This window comes from Struthio camelus, chromosome 2 (genome assembly GCF_040807025.1).
Source record: "Struthio camelus isolate bStrCam1 chromosome 2, bStrCam1.hap1, whole genome shotgun sequence".
Classification (NCBI taxonomy): Eukaryota; Metazoa; Chordata; class Aves; order Struthioniformes; family Struthionidae; genus Struthio; species Struthio camelus.
Window position 1 is genome coordinate 152692842 of NC_090943.1, and position 23102 is coordinate 152715943.

The 23102-nt window shown below is 39.1% G+C and overlaps 1 protein-coding gene across 2 annotated transcripts; it reads right to left on the reverse strand.

Moving 5' to 3' along the window:
- Positions 1–2918: 2918 nt before the first annotated feature.
- LOC104143951 (carbonic anhydrase 3) lies at positions 2919–21454 on the reverse strand. 2 transcript variants are annotated; one of them, XM_068933112.1, is made up of 8 exons: positions 21247–21454; positions 19772–19969; positions 11738–11856; positions 10790–10882; positions 8851–8916; positions 7795–7950; positions 3716–3814; positions 2968–3460 (listed from the first exon to the last, which is right to left on the reverse strand). In XM_068933112.1, the coding sequence occupies exons 1-8, from the start codon at positions 21290–21292 to the stop codon at positions 3455–3457; spliced, it is 783 nt and encodes a 260-aa protein (XP_068789213.1). In that variant the 5' UTR covers positions 21293–21454; the 3' UTR covers positions 2968–3454. The 2 variants fall into 2 exon arrangements, with proteins under 2 accessions (XP_068789212.1, XP_068789213.1); XM_068933111.1 differs by having other exon boundaries at positions 2919–3814.
- Positions 21455–23102: the final 1648 nt, after the last annotated feature.

Sequence of the window (23102 nt, forward strand, 5' to 3'; positions counted from 1 at the left end):
GAACACGAGCACTGCTGAAAGGTTTATGAATGTTCAACTAAGTGACTGACTCACCTCCCAGTATTTTAGATCCAGATCCATCACAGTCATTAAGGAAAGTAGCCCTTTGTCAACTAAAAATAATTCTATGTCCTGCTCAGCAAGTGAATAGGGAAGGAAGGGGAAAATAAGTCAGGAATGAGATTTGCAAAAATGGCTAAATGAACTTGTGATTCTAAATATCCCTCCTGCATGTGATTTGCCAGGAAATAACAAAAGAAGGCAGTGGAACAGGAAAGAATGGAATAGTAAGGATTCCTGCCTTAAACAGAAGATGAGGCTACTCTCCTGAGAACATGATCCTACACAACAATGCCAAGCGGTAACACTCCAAGAAACGTGGTTTGTGTGTGTGATAAGATTTACTCTGACAGAGAAATAAAATCTAATAAAAGGACAAGTTGGACTGCAAGAAGAGAAGCTGAAATTGCAAAAAAATAAGAAGGGATGTGGAAATAGGAAAAATTGATTGTCTGATGGATTGAATGGATATTCAAATAATATTTTTATTATGAAAAAAATGCCCTTCTTGCATGTTTACCATAGATATCTTTCAGTCTGACCAAGTTTAGGCAGGCAAATCTTACATGATATTATTGATTACTCATCTTCGTTATTGATGAGCATAATCATGTCCCCAGAGCTGCAGAAGCTATGATTTCTTTCAGGAATTATTTCTGTATGCAACTTCTTACTCATAGTCAGGAACGCCAGTGAACTGGATGCAGGTACAGCTGTCCCCTTAAAATGTTTCAAGTTTCAGGAAGACCCATAGCATCACACAGCTAGGGCCAGCTGAATTATTTTTGCCATCTGCAGCAGATGAAAAGTAACTTTAGAGAAGAGGCAGTCAATGAGCCATGCAATGTTACTAAACATCGGATGTTTGCATTCCCGCTTTAGAGGGACTGCTCCTGATTAGCCCTCATACAAACAAGTATAGTAATAATTCACTGTCTTCTACCCCACCCAGATGAAAATGTGATGTTCTCCCTTCTCCCCAGGTATCTCTGAACCCAGGGCCCCCACTCTCCCTGTGCTAGAACCAGAACCCCATGGCAGAAATGTGAAAATAAGTGGGATGTTATTATTACAGTGAGCTGTGTTTCTGAATTCAGTCACATCAGCTATTAACTCTTCCTATAGTTGCAGGAAGCTGAAAGCTAAAGGCAAAGGAGGACATCTGTAAAATAACAACAAATATGGCTAGAGGGGAAGGAAAAACTGCATCAGACATAAACACACTCTAAATGCTGCTCACAACACCCACCATTTAATCCCTTACTGCCTTCAAATCTCTACAGTCTCCTCATATTTTTGGCTTACAGATCAATTTACATCTTCAGTACAGCAGACCTCCCACTCTTTATTTTTATCTTTTCCTTCTACTCTTAAACTTTCAATTTTTTTCCGATGCCTGCCAAACCATTGTTTTCTCAACACATTACCCGTTACCTCAGTTAGTCACTTAGAAATAAGAAAGGGGTCTGCAAAACGACTGCCAAAACCCAACAGTATTCACACGCTTTCTCATGTCGGCAACTGAGTAAACATACAAAACTGAATCTAATTTAGTCTAGTTTTTATTGACCATACATGAAAAACATTATGGAATCAGCTGCATGAGAAAGTCCAATGATAATTTGTAGAAAGGTTACTTGGACCTTAACGTTGAGAGGAGTTAATAAACATGGTTCTAACCTATGAAGCTGACATCAGATTTACCTACAGAACCTGGACAGCTCCTTTCACAAAAACCATAAAAAACCTATCCAGCACGGTCAATAATGTTCAGAAATTTGCATTCCTGTCTAGAATAACATCAGTTACCAGATATAGACTACTTCCTGTTGTTGTTTTGGAAATTCACTCAGAAATATGTGAGATGATAGATAAACTTGCATGGATAAAACCTGCCCTTAAAGTACGCAGCACACTCCTGCAGCATGTTCACATCCCTACAGTTAACACTGTGTTGGATACTGGTGGTCAAACATGAAGCTAAGCTCTCAGCCCAATTGTGTTGTGGAAGGCTCCAGTTGGGAAGAAATTACATTTAATTGAGTATTTTAAAACTATATTTTTGGTTTCAAACATAGGGACCAGTCTAGGCTTTACTGGTGTTAAGCCATTCATCTGAGTAAATGGAAGTATCTGTAAGACAATCTGTTTCAAAGTCAAAAGCATGTGAATGCAACATAAACAAATGTTAACTCATCTGAATCACTTTCCAATGTTGCTGCAAATGAAAGGTGCAAACACTAAGAGCACACTGCCGTCCACTTGTGAAAATATTTGGGAAATAATAAAAATGACTAAGTGAAATTTCCTAATGAACACCACTGCCTATTAGAAAGAAGAAAGCAGAGTGAGGAAAGGGTCTAGAAACTTTCACAATGAGGAACCCGGAGTCAGCGAGCACATCCCAGTCCCGTCGCTGACCTTGACAACATCCTCCCGCCCTAGAACACGGCAGCTGAGAATCCATTCACTGCCAGAAGAGCAGCTGTTTTACATTTCCAGAGTTTAATGTAAATTACCATTGAGACTAATGCTTTTAGATAGATACAGAATTAACTCACTCACTGTGCAGTCAAGTTGTGAAGGAGTTGTCCTTACAGGGAAGCCAGTGTCAAAATAGGATGATCTCAGCAAAAGAACAGATTTGGATGTCTCAATGATGTAGCTTATTTAAGATGCTATTTCCTTGCAATCACATAAAATATCACCAGTATTTTTGCAGTTCAAGCAAACATCAGAAAAAGGTACCGTCCATCATCAATTTCCATAAAGATGTATGACAGAGGACATTAAATTCTCTTATTTTTACCTTTTCCCAAAATTGGAAAAAACATACAAAACAAAAATTCTTAGGTAAACATATTTATTAATGTTAGATTTCTTAATGTAGAAATACTGTTACTTCAAGTACAGGCTAGTAATCCTGTTTTATTGTTCTTGATGCCATAACAAGAAACAACAGCACCCTGGTCAACAGCTTACTGATCAGAAGAGTCAAATTCTGGTTTCAGGTATTTGTGCACAAATCTCTTGGGTATCAGGATCAATTATATTTTCAGATGGAATCAGAATCTGCCTCATAAAGTACAGTTAAAAAGTTAAGAACTCTTACTATCTTAACACATTTTTCAATAGAAAAGCTACTTGCATATGTAGAGAAGATGTATATATTCAGGATACTAAGACCAATTTCTCAAAATCCATGTCAGTTTGATTGCTATAACATTAAAATGCAAATTATGCAAAATGCATAAGAATATGGTTGATATGGCCAACTGTATGCTGAAAACAATTACTTAACTGCAATCTGTACTTTGGAATAAGGCAAGCACCGAGGGACATCGGGGCAGCAGGAAAATGCTTTTAGAGTTGTTAGTAGCATCTCTTTTCTTCCCTAGAACTAATAACAAAAGCTAATGTTAAAGGAGTTATGAAGAAACAAACAGCTCTCTATTTCCATTTTAATGATAGGATTTGCCTAAGTAAATTTTGTCCTCCAAAAGTGAGATTCACATTGCACGCCTCAGAACCTGCAGCTGGAGTTCTGTATAAATGCAACAAGAGGACACAAAACAAAACTGGCTCTTAGTTCTAGAGATTTCCTCGCTCAGGGACACCCCACCTGAGCCCGATCCTACAGGAATGATGCGCTCACCATCCTGTAATGCCGAGGCTGAGTCGGGCGCCAGTTATCGACCAGGGGGAGCTCAGGTTCATTCTCAGCATTCTTGGAAAGGCTGCGGAGCTTTGCCATCTGCAGGAGAGCAAAATCAAAAGTGTCCTTACGGAATTCCCGTGGGAACAAATCCATAGCTCAACATTTAAACCCAGGAGGTTAGCCTAGCCCCAGAATCTGGGAAGAAAGCCTCCTTCAAAGTTGTGAGGATGTCCTTCACCCCTTCAGCACAAGAACGGTAGCTACCTTCTTCTCTAACAATAGTAAAATAGAGAAAAAATGGGTCCTATGTGAACAGGACTGTGAGAAATACATATTGTCACATACAAACTGTCTACAGAACTGTGTACAGCTACAGAAATATGTACTGTTAAACAGTGGAAAGTCCTCAGAAACTGAAGCTAGAATAGCCTGTGTTCTAATAAATGTCTCCTACTCTGACCCTTTCTTACTGTCTGATTTTCAAGAAGCCCCAGCATTTCAGGGCCTTAAGGCTAAATTATAAACTAAGTGTTCACTTCCACGGTGGGTCTGTAGCAGAGGATCTATTCTGCGGCAGTGACACAAAAAAGTCCATTATTAGTGACAGGAATATAAACTGGATAATGACTTGGTCAGGGTTTCAGGTGGTTTGCAAACAGGGTCTGTAGCTTGACTCTTTTTGGCCATTTTTTCTCAATTCAAGGTATGTATGTTCTCTTTGTGGGATGCCACAAGAATTCTGCCCATTCTCTTCAGAACTGTACAATGCTCCTCCTTTACTGCATTCCTGTTTTCAATGGAAGCAACGCTTATACCCACTGACAGATAAATTATGTTTATTTGTTGTCACTGCTATGCACAACATTAGAGGAAAAGCACTTTAAATGTCTTTGAATGGTTTAACCTGAAGGGGATGCATACATTTTCTCACGTGTACACTCGAAAATGTAGCCCTATGCAGGGCACACATCTACTTTGTTCACAGATAGCTTGAACACGCTAATGTGTTCATGGCACTGATTCATGGCACTGATTTCAAGTCGAATGGAAACAGAATTTCTGGCAGGGCTGTAAAAACTGGGTCCACAATGACTATTCTAATTCTAGTTTATGGACTGTGCTGGCTCAGGCATCTCAACATTGTTCTTCACTGCACAGCCTAGAAAAGCCAAATGTCTTGGTTTGCCTGAACAATGATGGGGCTATATTAATAAACCAGTGCAATATGCATCAACTGTATTATTCATCTGAAATTTTTGGAACAATAATTCGTGTACAAACAGTGGGAGATGAAAATATTTCATCATTTTTGTTAGCACTTTCAGGAATAAAGTGGTGTTGGAAAATATAAAGCTGCTTTTTTATTATTTTGTTGAAGATCTGCCTTACTCAGTAAAAAAAGCACACACACACACACACATATGTACACATATCTAAGTATATATCCAGACTATAGCTACACAAAGCTGAAAAACAGTCTGTAATGGGATAGAGGAATTCCAGGGTTGAATTCCTATCCTTTCATTACATGTAACCTGAGCAACTGGGCCATCCACCCCAGATCTCACAGGGGTCTCTAGTGAATTGATTCTTCCTGCAGAGTACCAGCTCACAATCACTGCATACTGTTATGGCTTGTATGCTACTACCCTCTGGCTGCAAAAGCATCTAAGTAAGTAATCCATTAGAAAGGCAAAGGCACTTAAAATAATTACTATGAACAAGGCTACAGTGGTAGCATGCTTTCTAGAATTAGAAAGAATTGGTAATATCCTCTTTTATCAATATATTATTCAGATTGCAGACACTTTGGAGGAAGGAAAGTCTTTCTATTATATTCATATACAACATCTCATGTACAGTGGTAATTCTGCCTGCAAAGAACATATCTCAAAAGTAACAGCCAATGTCCCACCTATACGTAGTAAGTCCCTTTTAACCTTAAATGTTCCATTTTTAATAAAGTTGAGCCAGTTAGAGAACAGTCAGTATATTTCTCAAAACTCATTAACTTAAATAACCTGAAAAAAAGGATTAGAGCCAAATACAGCAGTAATCAAAAAGTCTTTTCACGAAGCTGGATCAATGATTTGATAAGCTCTTCCATTCAAAATGTATTTTAAATCAGAGATGTTCAGTAATAACTGCACCTTCCCCAAAGAAATCTGTAGCTGGTCTTCTGTAATATAAATCTGTAAGAAGATTTATAAGAAGACTGAAGCCAATCAAGAGCAGATTTGTATTCTTCATACAAGTACCAGCTTCAAAATATCCTATATATTTACATTTTTGGATGGGCAAGGAAACAGAAGGTAGATCAATTCAATAAGATGTGAAAATTAAGCTGTAAAGTATATGAATACATTGCCATATTTCATTTGTGCCAACTAAGGTTCACATCATACCTGAGTTTTTGCACACTTCACTTAACGTATTCTTTATAAGATAAAGAGCTACATAAATAGAAAGTACTAGAAAATAAGATGTTTTTGTGATAACTTGCACATCGATCAATATCTGTACAATGAAATGCCTTATTACCTTGAGAAGCTAAGATGAAAAATTGTACGTCCACATACAACAGCTACATAACATGTCAGTCACTTGATTCATGTTCATGTTCTCACTATGCTGGAGCCTTGAAATTTGTGATACCATGTCATTATGCTGCTAAGCAGAGGATTAATTTCACACGAGAAAACTGACTTGTGTTATCATCAGTACAACCACTGCTGAAATGTGGTAAAAGAGAGCATTCAAGACGCTATAAATGGGACAGAGTGGTAGTGAGTAGATTAACAACAAGTGTTTCTTCATGGTAAATGACCAGAGAAGGCTTTTCAATTAGAGAAACGGTAGTCATCTGATGCTGCTCCTGTTTGTGAAAATTCAGCCAGTGTAATCCAGAAATATGTCTATCAAACAGACGACAGACTCTGCCGTAACTTTCTTGGTTATACGATGTCGACTAGAATGTGGGGCAGACAGAGTCACCAATCCTGTTAAGTTTGTATTCTGATAAAAGATGTTTTTGAAAGGAGCATGCAATAAAATATATGTTTGCAAAGTGGAATGTGCAAAGAGTTGAAAACGTCCAGCTGCATTACATGAGCACACTGGACTCCTGCCGCATTCAGTGTATAATGTAGTTGAGGTACCTGTTTGTTTTAAGACTGTCCCACTGTATTTCACTGCAAATGGTCATTTTTTCACAGCCACTCTGTTTCATAATTTGTCCAGTGATTATCCTCAACCATTCATCAGGAAAAGCAATGATTGCTTTACCTAAAGAAGCTTGAGAGAATGGCTGAAAAAGTCCTGCTTTCTGGTGCAAACCTAATAACCTTTTATTAAATACTTTTAACATTCTGATTTAAATGGCTGCAGGGCAATTCAGGTTAATGGCTTGCGCCTTCCCACCTTGGGTATTGGTAATGCAGGATTTTCAGCTCTGTGTAAAATAATGGGTGTGAGCCACATCTGACTCCATCCTTTACTACTAGCAAGAGTTACTACCATGGGAACATAGACACTATTAAACGAAAAGAAAACTCCCTCTTTTCATTAACTGATGTTGCAACAGGTCTCCTGCCCACAAGAGTAAGAACTCTCATGTACAGTAACTATTGCTTGCTATCAGTCCTGCCCCAAACCACAGGACTCAAACCCTTACCCTCCACCCTGTCTTATAATATCACTGATTTATAAAGTTCTCTGATATCTCCTGATTTGAACCACCTTACTGACATGGGCTAGGAAACAGTAAGCTATTCCAAGAAGAGGCCATCATCTCTGCTCCAATTAGTTAATGCAGAAGTCATACAGAGGCAGACAAAGAGATGCGTCTAATAAGTTGATTGCATATAATAGGTTGCAGACTGCACTCCTCTGAAGATTTTTACAGGTCCTCTGTGAAGTTCTAAGACATTTCTGAGGCATGCAGTTCTTTACTCTCCTTTTAATTATGCAATTTCCCACAGAATCCAATAAGCATTTTCCTTATCAAAAGACTTAAAATCAGGTTATGACATGTAATCAGTAAGAAGTGGGTAAAATATTATCTACTTGAGGTTTACCTGGTCTGAGCTGACTATGATAGGCTCTCTGAGAACAATCCAAGTGATGCACTCTTCGCAAGGTGGGGTAGTGAAAGAGCCATGGTATGTCCAGTAGTCATGAGATTTAGGGAAAAGAATTGAAGGATCAAAGTTTGGAAAAGGAGCTTCTTTCCCCTTAAAACAAAACAGAAAAATTTTCAACGGCTCTAGTCAACATTAGGTAAAGATTCAGGTACGGTACTTTAAGAAAGGGAGTGGCTCAAATACATCAAAGTCTGAAACTAAGGACAGATCTACACAACATGTAATGATACAGTGTAGAGGTACTTGAACTAGTTCTAAATGACCCTTGCAGATGGGCCCAGAGAAGCATGATGCAACACACAGCTCCATAATACTATTTCGTGAACCTGAGCTACCTCATTTGGAACAACTTCAGGTATCAAGATGCTTCGCTCATTTCTGTGCAGAAATAACTCTCTTCCTTCTGGCTTCCTTTCCTATGGAAATTCTGCTCATCTAATGAATATGGGATTAGGTAACCATATAATGAAATAAGAGACATGTACTTTAGGTTTGCAATGATATTTACGCTAACACTGTACAAAGAAGGGTCTATCAAATATACATTTAGAGTATGTTAAGTATATGATGCTTATGTATGCTAAGTATAGATGATTATTACCTAATGTTATCTAAGACCAGTCAGTGGCACTTCTCCAGGTCAGTTATGTGGTGTATCTTAAGACAGAATGAACAATCATCTCGAGGTGCCTTTCTTTCTTCACTGACTATTGAGGGATTAACACTGCATGCCTAGTTTTTAGGTAAGTGAAATCAGGTAAGATGAATCTATACTTATAGAACAATATAAGGCTCATTAAAATCAATGAATACTCTTACATAAATCAAAAAAAGACTTTTCTTGTTAAGGAAAAGCTACTTGTTCTATTCTCAAGTATATTCCGGCAATGTTGCAGAGCAGAACTCAAAACTAGAAAATCATGCCTCTTGATTTTTTTGTCCTGAGAATTCCCAGCAATCTTCCTATAATAAAAAGCCCAACTCTGTTACCTTTGTTTTAATAGCATTTATTTCTTCAAGAATCCTCTTCATCTCCGGTTTGGGAGTTTTCCCTACCTGTAAGGAAGAAAGCATGAGCTCAAAGAGTTCTGCCAGATCAGTTTCCTTCTTTGTCATACCTTTTGTACGTGCAGCTAAATATATATCAACTATAAAATTATACTGCATCAACCCAACCTATCATCCCTATCAGCTTAGTAAGCACAGTTCTCAGAACATCTCACATACACATGTCTCAATGAAAGATTTTGTCTGCAAAAGGGAAAGCCAGGCTTAATACTTGAATAAAGTAACTGACTTTTCACTCTGTAACTCTGTTGAGTTACAGTTAAAGTGAACAGCATAACTCACGCTGATTTCAGTTGGCCCTGAATGAGTCTCAAATATTTCATAAGAAAGTTGACGCCTGATAAAAATTCTTATGATTAGCAGTAGGCTGGATTCACAAAGTAAATTTTACTTAAACAACACTGAAACATGCCTAGTTTTGCAATTCTGACACAAAATTGTGCCTATACAATGGAACTTCTCATCTTTCAATGAGTAAGCTTAAAATGTCACCGGTAGTATAAATTGGACATAATAAAACACCTCATGCTGGACAGCGTACCTGTGAGTTTACTCTTTGAAATTTACCACATAATTTGGCTGATGATCTTCAGTTTTTTCAGTATACTAAAGGGGAGACTGGCAACAAGCTTGGAGGGTCATTCTGTATTTTTCTTTCTCAAATTACAAACTGAGCGTGCTAGCAGAGAAACTCAATAGGGATCACCTATCAAAGCAGCAAAATGCTTCCAATCACATTATTGAAGGCTTTTTACTCCTATGTCAGGCAGCGATTTTCAGCAAACTTTTCAGTTCTAAGGACATGAAAGCTAGATCCTCTTATCTTACCCAGGTTTCAATCAAGATGCTACAGCTACTAGCTCCTAGCACTGCAATTTCTTATTCAAAATCTACCCATGTGCCATCACTAGACTATGTGCCACAGGTTGTTCAGCTTGCTCTAACGTAGCAGCATTGCTGTACTTTAAACTCTAGGTACATTTGCAGAAATGCTTTATGAGCCTTGAACTATTGCTTCTGGCATGTCTTCTGTTTGCACCCTTGATTTCTCTTCCTTCAACAGATAATATGAGCCAAATGAGGAAATTACATCAGTACAGAAACTCAGCATCATAGGTAATTTCACAATAAAGCTATTCCTGCTGACATTTAATTTTAGCCTAACACAGATAAACAACTCTTCAGACGGAAGTCCAGAATTTGCAAAAAGTTTCATTCCAGTTTAAATTCAAACCTGCATCATCAGATAAAGTGTTTGCAATTGCTGATCTGAACAAAGATTTCTATCTTTCTATCTCTGGCAAATATTAATTAAGAGATAGTAAAAACCAGGATTTCAGGCTAAGACTGCATATCCCAAAGATTTTCAAAAAGGACGAGTTACATGTATTGTTTATGAGTCAGTTTTGCCTTGGAAAAGGTTCATGAAAAGCCTAAGAGAGATATTTGTCCTTGAAATCCATCTATGATTAGCACAGAAAACAGCTGACTGCTATTGGTCAGATCTGACATCGTGTCCCCAAAGCCCTCAAAGCAGGGGAAAATACATCTGGATTTACAGTATCCACTGACCACACAGTTATACTATAGCTGCAGGGACACATGAGTGTAGTATTTGATACCGTTTGAAATAACATGACTCATGCTCTGTAACTTGAAAAGTATACATTCTTGAAAGTCCACCTAGGAAAAGCTGTTTAAATCACACAGCTGTGTTACACCACTATATTCAGAGCATTTTGCTGCAGTGTGGTACATTCCCTAGAAAATACAGTGAGAAGGCTGTAGTATCTTTTTAAACTACTAAGAATAGAAAACTCATTAGCAATAGTACAAAGAAGGAATGAGCGCTTCTGCTTACCTGCAGAAAAATGGCCAAAACAGCTATGCCATCAGTTCTTCTCGCTGCATCAAGGTAATTGCTATATTTGGGATTCCAGTGTAACAAATGTAGCTGGAAATAAAGAAAAATAAATGTAAAAACTTCTACTATGGAGTAGCAAGCCACTACAGATTGAATTCCGAATTCATGTATGTAAGTGAGTTTAGGCAACAAAGAATGTGGACTAGGCTTTCACAAAAATGGGACAGTAGTTCGTATATGAGGTATATCAGCTATGTATTACCACTCTGATTTTTTTCTTTAAGAAACTGTACACATTTCAGTATAGAAACTGCAAAAAATAATAGAAATCTCACCTTACAACTGAAGAGCATATATAATAGAAAAGACGCTTAAGGAAGCAGGTAAAATAAAAATATGCAGTTCAGAAGTCATCTACTTTCATGTGATTCATTTACACTTGGTTTTCAAATTCAAGTAATTCTAGCAAAGAATCCATATGAATGTATGCTTTGCTCATTGTTACTCTACAGTGCTCAGCTTCCCTTACCATCCTGGAGTGGTAGAAGATCAAAGTAATGCATTATTCCTCATTTCTATGGCTATAATTTTATACTTTTGCTGTAAAATTATACTTTCAGAATAGTATTTCAGTAAACTTGCATTACTTCTCAGTAATTCAGTGTTGCTGCCCTATCTTTCAAATTGCACACGTTTGTATTTGGGGTTTGAAGATACGGACACTTTTGTTTTACCTAGTATTTTCTTTTCTTATGCTTTAAGAATTACTTCAGCCTGGTTTACAACTATGACAGTACATGGAACTAAAAAGAAAATGTCACAGATAAATCAGTTAATAGAAATACCTACTTGCAAAGCACAGAAATGGCATTTTCTTCTCACCTGAATGATCATGACAAATGTTATTTTATACCGTATCTTAAGGTAAAAAGTAGCGAGTCCTACCTCTCCTGCATATCTCACTCCATTCACAACATGCTCAGAGCCATGGTCATCAGAGGAACCCCAGTGAAAGTGAAGCTGACGCAGCCTGTAGACTCCTGGGAGCGGCCCACCTCTCAGCACTGCAATTGATAATCTACATCAGCATTAGACTCAGGTACCTTTCAGGATTTTTTAAAAGACACAATATATTTTTTAAAAATATTTACACACAGTTACTGTACAAAGGATCTACATTCTGAGAGTACCGGGTACCTCCTGGAAATCTACATTGACTTCAGCACCATCTCAGGCAACCATTTTCAGCTAGATGTATTCACTTACAGGCATTTGAAAATGTTTTGTGTGTCTAGGCTTCCATTATTGTTAATGCAGATCATGGTTTTAAATCAGCTGCATAAATGGGAACATCTAGAGACACCTCTAAGACACATGCACAGGGCTGGCAGATGTGACATAAGATCTATAGGAGAACTGTATTTTTCTAAAGCAGCACCTGCAGGCAAGGTGGAATACATTAGGTCATCAAGAACGGTATGAGCTATCTGTGTTTGGGTAACTGAACTAAGCCCTGAATCAAAACAATCAGCTAATAATTCTGCTTGCCTTAAAGTAGACACTGAACAGATAGTCTTCTGAACTGCTCTCTGGACTCCATTGATTAAATCTCCACTGACTAAAATGGGAGTTTGGATAGACATCACACCTATATTTAAAGGCCCCCATTAGACACCTAAATTTAGGCGTCTTTATCTCCATCTGAATGCCATCTAATACCAACTCCTGTCCAAGCATATGAAAAATAGTCATGATTAAGATCAACGACTAAAATGCTAGATATAAGAGATTCCCACAAAATCCTACAACTTGTGTCTCTTACTGCAGACTATGACATACTCATTTGAAAAACAATGAAAATAATGATGCTACTTCTGCCATAATAGCTGCTCCCTGTGGATTTGGAAGGAGAAAGATAACAACAAATGAGATAGAAAAGCAGTTACTGAGAATGCAAACTATTTTCCTTAAGAAATTCAGCCTGTGCAATTCCTGTGACAAACAATAGCCTGTATTCTAAATAATCTTAGCATTCTTACATTATAAACCAAATGGTTTAAATATGTTTTTTAAATCAAATGTTGCAAATATAAAACCAAACGGTCCTCTCAAATATAAAACCAAATGGTCCTTACTTGAAAGGAAAAACTGAAGAACTCCTTGACATTCACCAAATACTAATTAATATCCAATTCTCACTGACTTTATTTGGAAATAGAAGTTAATACACATCCCTATAAACCATTCAGCAGCTCTCAAGAGTTGGTCTTTGTATGTTAGACAAAAATATCCTTACATCAGAAAAGACAAGGAATGAAGTCCATGATCATCTCAACAAAAAAAGCACTAAGAATATTAAGAATATTCTTTATTAAACATTAAAAGCAAGCTGTTATGCTTAACAAGTCCCTTTTACTTGTTTCAGCAGACATTCAGTACTGTTGCCGATGCAGACGCAGTAACAGTAGTAGCTGACAAGGCCATCAATTCTCCATTAAAATAGATCTGTAAGACCAAATAATCCTGTTTAAGGGAAAAATGTGTCATTATTTCCACTGATGGGCCATCAGCAGTCATTTTCAATCTGGCACTAGGTGAACCTCTATATAACCTCATGCCAGCACATTAATGCTTCATTCATCTATAAATAGACAGTAGCTTGTACTTACCACATTTCGAGCAGACAGAATGATACAAAGACTAGGATGCCTATAAACTAGCATTTCCCAAAGGACAAAAAGAGTTTTTCTTTTATTTACAAGTGTGTGATAGAAAACATACAAATACATGAAATGAAAATAGTAATAGAAATTATGACAATAAATGAAATTTCCACATATATTAAAAAGACAAAATGCACAGTTACAAGAATCATGCTCTCCAATATCTAAAACATAAAGGTCTCAAGCTATATGTCTGCATAGCGTTAAGTTAGTAAGAGGACTATTTATTTTTTTTAAACATGTGGCTTGGTTCACCATAAACTGAGCAGCGTGAGATAGAATTTGGCTCATGAAAGAATGTTTTTTCCACTGTCAGTGTAATCACTGAGGCAGATGTTCCCAGGGAGGGTAACTGCTGCACAGGAGGATAAAGCTAAAGCCAGACAAAACTTTTACCTCACTCTGTGTGTTTACACAGCAAAATTAAGATATGATGTAGTGTGGGTGGACATGGCCGTTCCACTTTACCTTTGTTAGAAACGTATCCATAACTGCAGAAGTGACCAGAAGGTTCTGAAATCAGTGTATAACCACTGATTTAGCAAATTAGGTAGGGGTATGGTTGCTAAGCTGTGCTAATGTCAATTGTCATTCATCCTCACTAAACCAAAACTAGCACAGTTATGTCTACACAAATGCTTTCCCTGTTTGTTATGAAGGCATACTGGGACACTCGGGTGGAAAAAAAGCAAGGAACAACAAACACATTCAGCAGGTGACCTGTGTTTATAAACATGAGAAGCACTAACTGTTCTTGAAAGATTTATGATCTTCACATGCGGCCACATCTATAAAATTAACTGGTAATCCACAGGGAAATTAGCTTAGTATTACTTAGTATTACTGCGTGGCAGGTGAAAAACATTTCACCTTTGTTTTATAACCACCTGTTTTATAATAGCACAGTAAAGTACAAAAGTAATTCTTTATATCAGTGGCACATTTAAAAAGTTTTTAAAAAGTCTCTGCTCAAAAGAGAATCTCAGTATTTAAACATTCAAGACAACTGTGGAGATAAAATATGTTTTCTAAAAGCTTTCAGAACATACACAGTTCTAACTGATTTTTTTTAAGCACTGAATAGATACGCAGAAAAGTTACTCACTTTGGTTTATACTTGAATTTGGTACTCTTGAGGGGAGGGACAGGGAAAAAGAAGTCTGACAGACTTCTGTCGGTATGCCATCAACCTTCATCTGTGCTACAGCATATCTATTTCAGTTTTGTGCTTCTTGGTCAGAGTCTGTTCAATAAGCTCCAAAACTATCTTTCTTTGTGATCTAAGGTAGGATTGAAATCTCATCTCCGGGGGCAGAAAGCTGATAAGCCATATCATAACTGTAGCTTCAGAAGGCCCTGATTGTTCAATCATTTTAACCTTTAGCAATGACATGGAAATTCAAAGTTAATAGCAACTCAATTCTCAAATCTCCTGCGCCCAAGCTCTGACGTGCTCCTATTAACGCTGAATACCTTTCATGCAGACACTGCAAATGATAGATGTGTTAAGCACAAAAAGAAGACTTTGCCATCTTCAGCAGTTTGCAGCATCTGAGCTATTGAATGGTATGCAGCATAGCTACTGGGGTACACAAGTTTTGGGATGTAGCTGTGCTATTCTTGTAACACTTAGTGACCTGTTCAAATGTAAATTCAGTAAACGAAAAGTTAAGTAAGTATACTTCAGAGAGGAGAATTGAAGGTAGGAGATTAGCTGCTAGCTCAACTCATACTGTAAACCAGTAGCTTATTGTATAAACTTTTAGCACAGTTTCCCAGCCAATGAACGGACAATGTTAATTCTTACGAGAGCAATTCACATCAATGCTTCAATTTTGTCTCCTTTAAAGGTCTGTGAACTTCTTTCACGCATGCATGGCTTTATTTTAATAGTCAAAATTTTTTTCAGGAATCAATCAAAACAAGACTGCCTATGGACAGGCTTCCCGCACTTCCCAATTAAAGTTACTGGTTTTTGTTCTCACTGTTTTAAAATTAGCTAACAAGTAAATGTTTATTCATCAAAAGTTGAAAATCAAAATCTCATTTATGAAGATAAATAAGAATTTGCACAAAGTATTACTCTAGGAGATGGTGTCTACAAGCACTAGTCATGCCAAAAAAGGCTGATAAGCAACAAGTTCTAACTGTTGATGTTATGATACAATGTTCTGGTTGGGTTTTTTTTGCATCTTCCACTTCCAAAGGCATATATGCTTTTGATAAGAAATCAAAAGATATGATAAGAAATTGAAAGATTCTGCAAAAGGATCAGGGTAATCCTATAGGACAATGTGCCTGTGTGGAGGTACTCCAAGCCCTTAAACATCATCCATCAGAAAGTTAGTAAAAAGAGAAGTAGCAATCTGTTTGGCTAATGAATTTCCATATAAATTTTCTATTACATATTATATATATTATATTATACTATAGTTGAAGCAGAGAGACAAATTTTATAGAAAGATTTCTAAAATTCAGTCACTCTTCAGACAGCACAAAAATAAATTAGTAAAGACCTGCATATGGTTTCAGTATTCTCAGCACTTTGAGCTGAGCCTTGGGATTTGGATCAGTATCTGTTTATATTCCATTTCTCCTCTGTTAGGCAGTACTCCACTTTATCCAAACTTCCATTCTTGGACATTCCAGTTTCAGAATATGCTGAAATTATCTTCCATAAATAGGAGTGATAACCTCATTGATCGCTGGGATATTCCCCAGACAGCCAATAAGTAAGAAGGGATCATCCAGTCCTAGTAGCAGAGGTCAAGGAATAAACTGTTCTGTACCTTTTTCAATTTGCTGTGGTTAAATATCTTTGCATTGCTGTGACTGAATTCTTTGATCTAACCATCTACCCACAGGTATTATACCAAACGGGCTTTAATTTTAAGAAAGTCGCAGGCTACAGATTTCACTCAACATCATGACAATAGTCCTTCCAGTGAGATGGTCTCAGGACACTCCTCTGTCACAAATATTTTTGGAATTTCAAAAGGAAACAGACTCTGCTAGTTGAAGTAAGATTGTAGCCCCAATTCAATACAAAACTAGTTAATTACTGCTGGATCTGAAACAGTATCTGAGTTGGCATTCTGGCTAAGAAACATGGGAGTTGCGTATATCTGACAGGCAACCAGCAGGCTACCAAGGTACTCCACAGTTCCAGTATGGGTTTTCTTGTGGCCATCCTGGCAAAAGCTGGGTGATATGAACAAACTACAAAAGAAGCTGCAATCAAGTAGACTCTCCTTCAAACAGGAGTCCCAACAGGACTCTCTGACAGTGGCCTCAATTAAGATCACTCATTAACAGATTCAAGACTCTTATCAACATCCCTCTAAGGGGTGATGCTATAAAGCACAATCATCCAAGAGGTTTTGATTTCAGCTACCTATTTTTTCCCAGATTTTGAGACTCCAGCCTCCATCTGCAGTGAGTTTCTGATGCTTACGTTTCTTCTTCCACATAGGTATGGGTAAGACAGGCCACTAAGTCCACAACAATTCACTAACTTGTATTGAGAAGCAGCAGTTCGGTACCACCTATCACCTGGGACTACAGCCTCTGCACTGTGGTTTTCTCATTTGAAGGGGGGCTATCTTATTTAATGATTCCCACACGTCATAGGTAACAAGATAGACACGATCCAGCTCCTAGAACAAGTATCTGTCATCAAAGCATTCAATGATATAGCAGGTTCCTAAAATCAACCAGAATTTATAAATAGCTGGAGATAAATTCTCAATCATGTCCACTAGGACAGCTCCAAAGATAGAAGCAATAAGGCCTTTTCCAGCATAGCCTGTGAGTTAAATTGCACGGACACCTTTCCCACTAGCCTTTCTCTAATAATTTGGACTTAAGAAACTTGTCCAAACTGCGAATATTCAAAGTATTCCTGGCAGAGAAGACACAGGTGAAGTAAAACTCTGAAAAGTCCATAATAATTCATTTTATCACTCCGCTTTGCAATTTACTTGGAAACCTTGGAAGGTATCATCATCTCTCACTTCTGAAAACCTAGATAAGACAGCAGATACAGATACGACCACACTAACTGGAAACTTTAGGAAAGTAGAAAAAAAAACTAAGTGTTCTGCCTAAACCAGAAATAATTCAGATTAGATAGGCAGGTAGGCTTTGTCCCAAAGGAAAAAATCTTCATTCAGATATGATTATTATTCCCTGTTTATGTATTATGCAACAGGTGGTTTCTTTACACAGAATATAAGTCATTGTACATATCCTAAGAAACTTAAAACATGTTCAAGTCAGTAGGAGTACGCACAGCAGAATTTGTCCTGCAATTAGCATTATATTAGAGAAGGAACACCACCCACAGACTCTGTAGGCAATGACAAAGAGACAACAATAAACACTGCATGTTTCCTGCCTTCCAAGAGTTCAGAATACACCTACTTTTTTTCCAGTGAGTCACTTTTTCTTGTTGAGATCAGAACACACACACTGAGCAGTTAATCTGAAAAAAATTTAGAATATTCCAAACCTTTCTGCTCTTTGTGGCCAGTGTTGCATCCATGCTATATATTGCTGTGCCTGGACACTCCACAGTGTGCCCAAACTGAATAGTTATTACAATAATTAATTTGACATGGATGCATGTGAGATGCAACCATGGATACATTGATGCTGTTCCAACAAATAACAGAGACATAGGTCTCCACAGAAAAGCTGATAAAACAGAAGCAAGATGGGAGTACTGCTCCAACAGGAGCTACAACAGGCAGCTGATGATGAGGCAACTACTGTCGTCTCAGTGTAAATGTGGTAAATAATGGTCACGGAGGTCTTCCAGCATGTCACAGCTACATGTCTTTAATGATGTATCTTGAGGTCTAACATTAAGAACAATATTTTTATATAATTAAAACTAAAGATTCCTACCTTGTTAAAGAACTAATCAAATTCTGGACCGTGCAGTCATTCGTGATTTTTGATATTTTATTAATTAATGCAGCTCACGCATTTTGATCCTCAGTTTTCATGAAACCAAAAAGTCATTAAAAATCCAAATTAAATCCACACACACAGATATTTAAGACTAACAAATCTATTAGTAAAACTGCTCCTAATAATTATAGTTGTCAATCTTAATTATATTGTTATAATAAATGAAGCTCACAGTGTACTTAAGAAATAACTGTACACTGTGGAGGAAAGACTGTTTAATATTTTACTCTTTTACTAATATGATATTATAATATTTATAACGTTATTATAAATTTACTAATTTTACTGAACACATTTCTTTTTCCTTTTCCTACCATTTCATGCACTACAAATAATAACACAATTCTGTTGACCCTACAAATAAGAATAAGGAGTGAGGTATTATCCTAGCATAACAGGTTAGTATGCCAACGAACTTGCTACTTTTGTTTGTCTCTATGAAGGATATATCCTAAAAGCTTTGTGAAACTATGCATGTGATTTTTCCTTTTCATCTCAGTAGCAAAGTGGTTTCATGCTTCTTTCAGTGATTTTTTTCTTTGAAATATAGCCCAATATACCAATATGACGTTTTAGTGGTTACATCAACGGAAGCTAAATACTTCTAGCCCCTGTTAGGCAGAACAGACATATCTCTTCAAAATATATAATCCCACTAACTCTTAAAAGATATTCATTACATATGTTGCACCCTGCATTTTGTTATGACTGATGAGAAAGATTTTGGAGAGTAAAGCTGAAACTCTGAAATTTCTCAATCCTATAATCCTCATTAAGACAAAAATCTCACGAAAGCCACAGTGACTTTGTGGCAACATCTGGTTTACTACTTCATTTATCAAAAATTACATGGATACAGTCTTCAAATACTGTAAATTCAGTCATATACACAATTAAAGATGTTGTGTGGGCATCTCAAATAGTCTGGGATGGAATTCAACCCTCCAAGACAAAGCCTGGACTCCATGCCCCTGGAGTAACACAACAGCACTGGATTTTACGAGTACAGAGATTTACCCTACAACTTAATACATCCTAAATCAAGCTTTTCTGCAGCTCCCTCCATCCTCTAGGATTTTACCTGTGGATTGAAACTGTAGCCACAGGCCTTTATCACCCACTGTGCAGGGCACTGTAGTCACAGAATCCTGTATGTCACATGCAGATGCTACACAGAGACCTTCTGACAGCAATGAACACACAGTGCACGCTTGGTCTTCCAAGTAACTTTAGAAATATTCACTAATATATAATAACACCTTGAAATAAAAACAAAACTAACCTGATCTGTCGAAAGAATCATCAAACACAACTCTGCAGGTTTTCCCGTTATTGAGGATGGTCTTAGCTGCACCAGGATCATAACTAGCGAACCACGGTAGTAGGGAGCGATCATAATGCACCTCTTTGTTATTGATTTCGATAGGTGACTGATGACGTCCTTTGGCAATTGGGTAATTTTTGTGCCACTGATCTGGTCCTAGAAAAAATACAAATAAATCTCATGAAAACCTTTGCCAGCTAGGTATGAATTATACTTGTTACAAGTATATATTGCTTTGCTTAGCTACAGAATATCAGTAAAATGTATTAATAAGTGGGTTACTAATCACCTGGTTGTTAGTCATGATCTGTCAAGAGTTTCACTGTGTAAAAAACAATGAGATCATTCTAACTGGACTGTTAGATATCACAAGTTATTCAGCTGAACCTAAGCACTCTTACAGAAAGCTCAAGACTTACTTATTAGGAGACACACAATACACCAGATAAAGGAAAGGCTCATACTCAAAGTCCAGCAATGGCTAAAAATGTGTCAGGATATACCCTAATGATTCCAACTGTGATACTGCGCATCCAGATGCAGAAAGGAGAACCTTCTGACATCTGAAGAAGACATGAATTTGAAATCTGGATTTCACTACAGCCATGGTTTAATCAAATCAAAAGAGCCTAAGACAGGCTGTGCTATGTTCCCTATGCTACAGCAAAAGCAGAAATAGCAGGACACCAAGATCGTCAACTTCTGAAGACAGAAGAGACCACTGGAACACTGGAGACTGGTGCTGAACTAGGCGGGATTAAAGATGGATTTTCAAACTATCAAATTTTAAATTATGCTAACAGTATAACTGAACAGTTATACTGACTTTATTTAACTTCAATTTACATTTTAATATTCATGTATTCAAGACTAAAAAATAGTCCATTATTAGATACATTTTTGCAAGCATAAGCGCCCACAACCCAGTGTTCAAGTCTCCTTTCAGCCTTCGCTTGGACCTGTATCTCTTACACCGCACACTCTGAGGCTTGTTACCCAGTTACAAACCATTGCTGTGGCCTTTCTTTCCACTATTCTTACATCTTCCACACCTCTGAACCGAGAGCATCCTAAGAGGCCATGCTATCTAGCAATGCTGCGGATGCACAGGTCGAAGTCGACCTTCACGCTTCCAGCTGATATTACCTCCTCCCAGTAAGTGTTCAAGAACTGCTCTCTCTCGTCTTGCCTCGGCTTTGCGCTCAGAGCCGCTGTGTGACGAAGGGACCTACAGCAGCCGTACCACCTTCGCCTCCCTGCCTGTCAAGGCAGTGTTCCCGAGGCTCAGCCTCGGCGCAGGCAGCCCGCCGCCGCCACGCCGCCCCAACGGCCGCCGCGCGCGGGCAGCGCCCCAACGGCCGCCGCGACGCCGCCCCAACGGCCGCCGCGCGCGGGCCGGGCCGGCGGGGGCAGGGCCCCGCGCCCCCGCTCACCGTTGTCGCTGTCGTAGCCCCACGGGTAGTAGTTGGGGTTGATCATGGTGCCGCTGCCCGCGCCTCGGCGCCGTGTGCCTCAGCCCGTCTCGGCGGCGGCACTGGCAGCACGGTGGCCTCGTCTCTCCCTCTCCCCCCCCCCACCCGCCTCCCACCCTCGGGGGGCTTTTTATAGACTCCCGCCAACTCCATGCCCTTCCCCGCGGCCGGAGGGGCTGAGAGGGAGCAGCAGGGCGCCCAACTGCCGGGGGCGGGGAGAGCCGCGCTCCCCCGCGCCCGCCCGCCCCGCTGCCTCCGCCGGGGGGAGGCGGGCAGGGCCGGGCCCGGGCGGCCGTGTGCGGGGCGCGGGTGGCCGCCAGGGGCCTGCCGCCCGCCTCGGCCTCTGCCCCGGGGAGCGCGGGGTTGTTCCTCGGACCTGGCTGCGCGGGAAGGGGCTGCCCGGCTCCTCTGTGTGTGCTGGGCGGGGGCGGGGGGGGTTATTTAAACGCGACATGCCACCGCGGCAAGGGGTGGTGGTAACGCCCGCATTGTGCCCCACTTTCCAGAGGTCTTTCCAGCGATCCGTTAGGTGGCTGCCTGGGAGGATGGGGCCGAGGGAGGAAGGTGCTGGAAGGCATTTCGAGGGGTCAAGGGACTAACTTCTCTTACCAGCTGTCCCAGCCCCAGAGGTGTGGTGCTGCATATAGACAACATGGGTGTGTTTTTCCCTTGACAAAGGACTCAAATACAAATGCGTATGTGTATACAGACATACATATATATTCACAAACACATGCAATAGGAAGTCTAACCTGGCTGTGTTCTGAAATTGGATAAAGTGACAAGAAATAAAATGTTATTCAACCCCATAGTTGCAGCCGAAGCAAACACTTCTCATTCTTTTCAAATACAGTTTCAACAGAGAGATGATGTTGGAGGGTGATGCGGTTGGCTTGGTTTTTGTCTAAATTCCTACCTTAAAAAGTGGCTCTTACCCAATAGCTGCCATCCGTTAACAGTTCTTCACCTTTACACAGCAAGTAAAGGTCTGTCTCTGGTTTTGTCATAGTGTCACCGACTCCTTTTTCCATGCGGTTACAGAGCAGGGCAGGGTTTCTTACGGTGTTTGTTTCTAGAGCGTGTGACAGAACTGGCACTATGTTTCCCCCTTTATGTGCAGCATAACTCTGATTGGGAGCTCAAGTAGGGATGAGTCCAACAGCTTCTGTGTGCCAATGGTTATCACGGATTCACACCCTTCGCTATAAAATTCCCACATATACAGTTGGATGCCAGCACCGCTCCCTGCAGAGCTGTCTCCCGGTGTCTTCGTAAACAACTTCCCTACAAAAAATCGGTAACAAAAACTGGCCTTCTTAAAGAGGTGCTACTTCCCACTGCACAGATTCTCGGTAAGTGAAACTCATTCTACTAGCTGAAGATCCAAATAAAGCCGTTGTTGTCAAATTAAGCATAAGATCTGTTTGTTTTCCTTCAGGACTAATTCTCTTCATTTAGCAGGGAGTTAGGCATCAACTTGTGCTTCAAATTGTAAGCATATTTGTTAGCATGTGCGCGTTCCACAGGTGACTCACATGGGAAACACCGAAGTCAAATGACTTCTAAAAAATATTTGTTATCCTGACACATGGGAAATTATTAGCCAAGTTAGAGAAAATAGACATTAGTGCCAGTGGTGTAAAATGAATAAGGGACTTACTAGGGGAAGACTAGACATTGAACTGAAAGGTGAATTACTGTGATTCAAGTTTTTAGCAGACTTTCTAAATAATGATACGTGAGCTTTAATATGAATGAAGTGGGGACAAAAGTACAAGGCATTTGCCAGAGGTTGGAAGTATAGGGTCGTTACACAG